Genomic DNA, 8373 nt, shown 5'->3' with positions numbered 1-8373 from the left:
GCACTGTATATACGCAATAATGAGTCTTATTGCGTAAGTAAATTTCAAGGTAGTGTATTAACAAAACTAATGGTATTTTTAATCTCAGCCAGGAATGTAATTCTTTTTCCCCCATATTTTAGATGTTCCTGTACTCGTTAGTTGTGAGGCCTAGAATCTCCATAAGCAAGAGTCTTCTCCTCTCCTGCTGTACTTACTGTTCAAGAAAGTGCTGTATGCATTGTAATTTGATTGTTGCAAAGCACGACTTATCTGAAATAAATCAATAAAGTAAAGCAACAACCCCAAATTTGTCTTTGTCTCACTTATTGTGGATGTATGTGTGTTAAGAAGCAATAATGAAATCTAAGTTTTATTGTAGGTACTAAGCTGTCTTGGAAAGAGTATTCACCTGTTCTTAACTACCTAATGCTAGTTTGTCCATGGTATGCTCATTTCACTGGTTCTGCTGCTAGCCTGCCAGAACATAAGAGAGAATAAATGCTGATTGTTAACTTATTTTCCTGCTCCCTGAATTGTATGAGGATATGTCTTTTCCTAGATGTAGCAGATATCTAAATTGCAAATCCAATACAGAAAACTTGGTAGGTTAGAATTATATTGCATTTTCATACTCAAACTACTAGTGACTGTTAAAACAAAGGCCTCAAAGGATAGGTTGAATCTAATTGGCTCATTCCTGCCTTTATTGGAATAACCATAACTCACAGGAACATGGCACTTATTTTCACAACCACCAATGGAAAGTGATGAGTCCACAATTTAGGAAACAGTATGTGCTGCACAAATCTTAAGATTTTACTTCTTCCTGTACTTTTACACCACAACTTTCAAAACAGCAAAGCATATTTCTCATGCAGTGATACCATATTGAGTATTCTGACAAAACTTCAGGGTTTTATATAAGACTGTATATTGCTATAATTTTCAGGTGATCATTTCATAGTCCTAGTAGATTTCATCTGTACAGCACAGAAGGAGATTACAGTCAAAAGACTAAGTATAGGTTTACTGAGCCATCTGAGCTTCCATTGCCTGAGCTGTCCATTCTGGTACTGTCTGACTAATCTTCTCCAGAAGGTTGTTAACTTGGAAACATAGTGACTGAATCTGTTTGTCCCATGTTGGCAGAGCTTCACGCGCTGGGGGAGAAAAGAAATTTTTTTTGCAAAAGCAGACTGATTCTTTCCAATTCTGCTATATTTCAACTAAAAGCATTTTTATTGTTGTTTCACTTAATCATGTGACAAAAAAAGTATTGTCTATTTACCAGGTCTACAATATAGTTATTTCTAAATTTAAAAGATTATTTAATTAGGTATTGCACCACAAAGTGGAAGTGGAGAACTTCCTACTCATCATGTATTTACAAGACTAACACGATGAAATTATTTTGCAGTCTGATACAGCTTTTGTATAGAGTCCATCACACATTCTCTTAAACATTAGAAAAGAGTAAAATATGACTAAGTAATAGACAAGCTGAACTGTTATTTACAATACAGACTCTGCCATCTGCTGGCAGTAGCAAGTCCAAGCACACTTGCTTGTACAGTAATAGATCCTCATTTAAAAACTACAACTTGCTTGTGTTGCAGAGAACAGCTCAACCAATGTATTTTGAATTGCACCATGAAAAAGGAAAAAACCTTACTTTCAAAATGAACTATTCCATCAATTTGATCGATGAATCCATTCATTCGACCCTCTGTTATCATCTGAGAAGCTATCTTTTCTGCCTGCAAAATAGGAATTAGAGAGAGAGATCTGAGAATTATATTAAATTTTGTTTCCAACATATTTGACACTGCAAAAGAATGCCTGACCTTTACACATCATCCCCGCTAATTTATTGTTTAAGACTATGCTCTACTGCCGCCCAACCTCTGGCTCAAAGAGAACCAGATGGACTCCCTTCGGCACCAGGCAATGCTAATGCTTAATCCACTTCTTGTTGCTGAGCCAAGTTAAGTATTCTCCCCATCCCTCAAAATGGGTTAAATGTTTTGCATTTTGAACATGTTGGCCCCGTGATTGAAAGACTAGAGGCAGTGCAGAGTACTTAAGCACTGAAACTTGAAAAGCTGAACTGTTTAAAGTTATAACCAAGAATACTTGTTAATATCACTGTTTCCCCAATGGAATTCAGGTCTTACATTCAAAAATTATCACACGGGAAACAAATAAGATACCTTGGCTGCAGGGATCTCTAATAGTGCTCCAAGTTCTTCAAAAGTAATATTGTTGTATAGTTTGCTTGCAGATAACAAGTTGTGTTCAATAACAGCTCTGTCCAAGATACTGGACCCTTAGAGATGGGATAAAATGACACTTCGTTGTTAGAGTTCTCAATGGACTTTTTCTTGCACTGTGAGTAAGAAAAATAATTTTGGTAAATGTATATGTATAGAGCATTTAAACATATCTGGTTTCCTTCCAGAACTATTACTCCGTACAAAAGTAAATGAGCACTAAAGACCCTAACAATTTACATATCTGTTCAAAGTAAACAACTTAGAAGAACGGCTTTAGTCTCTCTAGCTCAGTTCTAGGACATCCTAGTGGAGGTAGTCTTGTGGTTAAGGTACTGGACTAGGACTCTGGAGCACGGAATTCGTTTTCTGACTCTGATACAGTTTTCATGAATGACCTTAAAGTGAGTTAATCTGTGCCTCAGTTCTCACTATCTGAGAAATAGGGATGCTGCTGCTCTCCTTTCTTCTGCCTTTTGTCTCAATATTTTAACTCTTTAGGGTAGAGACGGCTTTTTCCTGTTTGTGCAGTACCTAGCACCTGATCTTGTTCTACCATAACACAATAGGTGATAGAATCAGCTATGATCTAGAAAGGGAGAGACACTGCAACAGTTAAATGAACATCTTAATTAACAAAGATTTTTCAGTTTTGGACCAGACAGCATACGCATAGAATGTAGCCAAATAGGAGTTTGGGGTTCAAAAGATGCATACAGCTTATCTGGTAAGAGGAATGTTTTCTAACTGTTTTCAGTTTGATTTTTTTTCCAAAGTATTTCTTCCCTGCTGTAGGGAAAGAGGTGTCCATAAAGGTAAGGCTTGCCTGGCACATGAAGTATTTCATACTCTTCACTGATGTTGCACTTAACCACTCTAATCTAGAGAACACACTAATTTGAATGTAAGGCTCCAATGATGTCATTCAGTTTACGTAACATAATTTAGTAAATTCTAGCCTGAACTGTTTTACCAAAAGCTGCACTGATCAGAGAATGGATTTGGGAGGTATGAAGCTGATGGGTTTTAGATCCATATTATGTGGTAGCAGTTAGGAAAACAAACATTGAGATCTATCAAACTCGGAAAACAAGAGATTTGTATAAATCTGTAGAAAACAGATCATACTGTAAAAAAACTGATGGGCACCATTTTACAAATATACTGAACTGGAAAAGCTGAGAGGAGAAGGTCTCAGAAAATGAAGCAAGATTAGAAAAATGAGTTTTATATTCATTAGAAGAGAAGACATTAAAGTAGAAATGTACTGAGACGTATAATCTAATGACGTATGGAGAAGCTGGATTCTAGATAGCTCGTAAGAGATCAACAGGTTAAGACAGAGATAGGAACTGAATCTAAGATCAAACATAAATACATGAAGGAGGGTAGAGTTCCAAAGACAGCCACTTGGAGTATATACACATTTCTATGCATATACTAGGGAAATCTATACTGGATAAGTTGTGTGGATATTGAAATACAGCATTACAGTGCTTTAAAGAAGTCTGTACCATCAGCTGTAGTTGCCTTCTGGTGTGGCATGAGCATGGCAGCAAACTCTTGCAGCTGATTCCCTCGGATAATCCTGTCCAGATACATTTTCTCCAAGATCCCGTAGGCTGCAAGCTGCTGACACCTTTCATCCTTGAAAAGAGTGGCTAACATGCGAGAGCGCTGCTGTCCTAGGAGAAATAAGAATCCCACAAAATGATCTCCTTAATAAATTCTGTAAATATCACTTTACTAAAACAGTGCTCATGAGGGAACAATGCTTTGAAACTGTTATGTCCACTCCTATACTGTTTGCAAGGATAGGTGTGTATCATAGATATTTTCTAATAGAAAACTGTCAAGGCCTCTAATGTGCCCCTCCTCGTGGTGTCTAGACACCTAGTATTTCATTGGAAATAAAAGATGGGTAGGTCTCCTCATGCAAAATACATGCCTAGTTTAAATAAAGGCCTTAAGAAATGAGCCAATGGTTCCTTTTTCCAAAAATCCTTCCTGCATTTCCCCCTTAGTTTGTCTCCAGGTATACTTTACGATCAGTGACAGAAAAAAATTCCTTAGATAATAACTACTGCAACCTTTTCCAAAGTGTTTTTTTTAAACTGCCTAAGCTTTCCCCATTACTCGTTCTGTTGTGCATCCAGGTAAGATGACTTTAACTTAGGCATGCAGAGAGAAAGATACTCAAAACTCAGTTATTGGCCTGCTATCAAACCCTCAATATCTTACCTGTTTTCATACTTCTAGATTCCTCGCTACTACACCTTACAATGATGAGAGCTACACAAAAGATTATGCTTTATGGGGATCAACTAAAGATTAACAATCCTTTTTTATATGGAATATAAAAGGCCAGAAATACACAGAAATCTGTGACATTCATTTTACCTGCTGATGCTAGGATAGTACAATGCAAAGCATGCTTCAATGCCTCTAGTCTCTCAGTTTCATGGACTATGCTCTTGTAAGAGAGCTCATTGTACCTTTGGGCAGCTTCAATGAACTTCCTTCTGTAATCAAGGACACGAGCGTAGCACATCTAAAGAGAGAATGTTTCAGTAAGAAAAAAGCTAAGTAGGAAAGTGACCATATAGTGGAGACACACATTAGCTGCTGTATTACAAAGTGAGAGCATGGCTCCATAAGCATTGCTTAAGTCTGCTGAGAAGAACATCATCATCATCATCTTGGGAAAGTTCTGCAAGAGCTCAAATAACTATTCTTCTGCAGTTAGAGACGTGATATGCTGGCAATCTGTCCTCCAAAGCCTGTTGTGAGATCTCTACAGAAACTGCAGAATCTTAATCTGAATGTCAAATTAATGAGTGATTACTGAGCATAATTATTTACATAAATTTTCATATCACAGGATTCCACAGCACGTTACTAATTTAAACAAATATGGAATTATATAAACACACTAATACCTGCCTCATAGCAGAGGTGCAGCTAATTTGAAAATGAAATTTCTACTGCCACAGGGCAATGCAATATCATACAACAGCACAGACAGGAAGTGAAGATTAATATATATCCAATAAAAGATGCAGCAGGGATTTAGACAGAGCCAAGTAATTATCCATCTTGTAATTTGGCCAGGACATCCAAGTAACACTAACTCTTAAGTATCACGTACCTTTAAGGGGCCACAAGTGGTCAGGACCCTGGTTTTATATTTCATCCAAAAGATAGGGAATACCAGCAGTTAATATGTAAATACAGTCACTTCATTAATTTAAAACTGTCAGATAGTATAAGCTCAAGTGTTAGATTTTGCAAAACCTATTAACTATTTTTATATAAAACTACTTTGTGGGCTGGGATAAGTTTACAAAGAAAGAAACATTTCCCTTCAGTGTCTGGATCTCAAACACTGCAGCATTGTGCTAGTGCCTAACAATTAAAAATGAAACTGAATATAAACCAGTAATACATAAAATGTAGTACAAATGTTTCATAACCCAAGTCTCCCTTTTACTACTAACAATGACACTTTGTACTTACAGGATGCACACAGAAATTAATTTTTCCTTGGTGTCTCTTCTTCAGAGTTTAGCATTTCTTTGCTTTTTCAGTCTTCCCTCTCCAATTTCTTTTTTAATGTTATACTCACTCTAATTTCATAGCTGTGTAGTTCAAGCCTAGTATATTAAAAAATTGTACTTGCAATGCTCTAGAACTATATGCTTCTCTGCACCTATTTGGTACTGTCAGTCTGACCCTAATGCTTTTATCCCATAGCAGAGTAATATTTAGGAGACTAACATTTGCTAGACGACAAATTGCTCTAGGAGTATATGATTTCTTAAAATAATTCATTTTATTCCTTCTTGTTTGGTTTCAGTGATTATCATAAATTTATTTTTTCCTGGATGTTTATTCAAGTGAGTTATTCTTTGTCCTTTCTGTTATCTTGATTCTTCAGATGTAAGCTAGGAATAACATTTTCAAAACTGCTTATGTAGCCTACAAGTCTAAAGTGACTTAGACATTTGGGAACTTAGGCTCACATTGACTTTCAATGAGACAAGTCTATTTTGAAAAATCTTTTTATCAATCTATCCTAAATCTATTTATCAAAAGCTTATGTAAAGTTACCAAAAAACCCCCCAAAAAACCCCACAACAAAAACCCCATACATCCTACTATAATTCAGTGTGGTATTCTTTCCCTCGTAGAAGGAAAAACTAAAATAAGTTACACCACCTTATAATGTATCTGTAGCTGTTCATTGGTTGATTCATTCTGAAGCAGAGAAGCTCGGTTAATATAAGCCTCCGCCTGAACTGGGTCATCATCTTCCAGATACAGTCTGGCAATTTTCAGGTAAGTCTCCAATTTATAATCCACATTGTATTGTCTGTGAAGGAGCAGAAAAATATATAATGTAGAAATCCAGTAGTGTGAGCATTTCAATCTTGCAATCACAAGAGACATTAAACTGGGCAAAGCCTATAGTAACTCCTTTGTGTACATGGAGAAGGAAAGGGATGTACAGGGAAAAGGGGTAGAGAGTGTTTTGAAGTGAAGCTTTATTTATCACATTTGCTAGAAGGATGCTAATGACTAGGTATTCCATTATGTTAGTGCTTTGAGAGCCAAGGAGTATTTTGATACTGCAGAAATGATTTTGAATTTACCTACACAATTGTCACCATGCAACAATACTGAAGATCCAAGGAAATAAGCAGAGAAAAACCAGACACACTTAACTCTAGGGAAGCATTTAAAAAACACAGAAAGATACTCAGCAGGACAAAATTGTCTCTAACCACAGTATTTACTTTTGTCCTGTTTCCAAAGGAATCCCGACCAACACTTGTGCTGCATTTCTCCAGTCTTCTTCTTTCTCATAAATTGATGCAAGATGCTGCCTTATAGAAGCAACCTGGAAAAAACAAAAGCATACTATAAAAACTGATCCATATTCCATTAACAATCATACCATCTGCTTCTTCTCATTTAACAACAGTATTTTTCCAGCCACCTGACACGTGATATAGTAGCTTCATAATCAGTAGATTCCTTTCACCTAAAAATCTTTACATAGACCAAAGTTTTAAAAAATGACTAATGGTTTTGAGTGCTTCAATTTGGCATTCCCAAGTTGAGACACTAAAAAGGGACCTGATTTTTGGAAAGGGCTCAGCATCCAGGTGCTAAGTTATGCTCTCCAAAATTGAGGCACTCCAAATCACTAGCCATTTGTGAAGGTCTGGGCCTAAAAAATTAATCTTCACATAACCCCCATGAGGTAGGAATGCACTCATAACTTGTTCCCAATCTTGAGATTTACAACGTGGGATCAAGGCTTCACAGAGGAATTGTGACAATTAATTGATCCATTTGCTTGGTGTGATAGGCTTAATCCATATACAACCATTGTAACATGGGTAGGGATGTTTAGATAAGCCAGGGTTTCCTCAGAGGTCGCCACTTGTGCAGGGAAAGCCCTTGGTGGGCCGGGCCAGTGTGTTTACCTGCCCCTTTCACAGGTATGGCCGATTGTGGCTCCCACTGGCCACGGATCGCTACTCCGGGCCAATGGGAGCTGCTGGAAGTGGCGCGGGCCAAGGGAGAAACCCTGAGATAAGCATTGAGATGAAAGCTGATTAAAATAATAAGAAGGAAACAGATGGAAATGTAAAGCAAAGCAAGCGATTGTCTGGTTTTTCCAATTCAAATATTAGATCTTATAATATTTAAATAAAAACTTCTTTTCTCCACACACACACACTACCAGCTAATGCTGCAGGGTATCTAGAAAGAAAAAAAATGAGCAGGCTTGACAACCCATACTGAACTAAACTCTGTAGCTGACTGATTGAGCTGGTATTTCAAGGTAACATTTTCCCTGATAAACTGTTCCCTAAATAAGTTAAGAACTCACTTTTTAATAAAACTATATATATAAAAAAAATTCCCCTCTCACCCCTATGGGTGGTATGTGTCTTCCTCAACCTCGGGTCCTCTACTAGAGGCCTGCGAGTTTGAGGGTTCTGCACAGTATCTTCGCTGTTCCTAGCACTGCACTCTTCTGGACAGAGAGCTCTGATGTTGTTCCTGGGATCTGTTGGAGCCACTCACCCAGCCTAGGAGTCACAGCCCC

The 8373-nt window shown here is 37.3% G+C and overlaps 1 protein-coding gene across 2 annotated transcripts in view; it reads right to left on the bottom strand.

Annotated features, from left to right (window-relative positions):
* Positions 1-658: 658 nt before the first annotated feature.
* COPS4 (COP9 signalosome subunit 4) overlaps positions 659-8373 on the bottom strand; it is a 17683-nt gene continuing 9968 nt past the window's right edge. For both annotated transcript variants that reach the window (XM_032785692.2, XM_032785694.2), the window contains 7 exons: positions 7049-7152; positions 6471-6624; positions 4653-4803; positions 3767-3937; positions 2193-2308; positions 1655-1739; positions 659-1142 (listed from right to left, as the gene is read on the bottom strand). In XM_032785692.2, coding sequence (XP_032641583.1) covers positions 1009-1142; positions 1655-1739; positions 2193-2308; positions 3767-3937; positions 4653-4803; positions 6471-6624; positions 7049-7152 — 915 coding nt within the window. In that variant the 3' untranslated portion in view covers positions 659-1008. The remainder of the gene's footprint in view (positions 1143-1654; positions 1740-2192; positions 2309-3766; positions 3938-4652; positions 4804-6470; positions 6625-7048; positions 7153-8373) is intronic.

This window comes from Chelonoidis abingdonii, chromosome 5 (genome assembly GCF_003597395.2).
Source record: "Chelonoidis abingdonii isolate Lonesome George chromosome 5, CheloAbing_2.0, whole genome shotgun sequence".
NCBI lineage: Eukaryota > Metazoa > Chordata > Testudines > Testudinidae > Chelonoidis > Chelonoidis abingdonii.
This window is presented reverse-complemented; position numbering and strand designations above follow the sequence as displayed.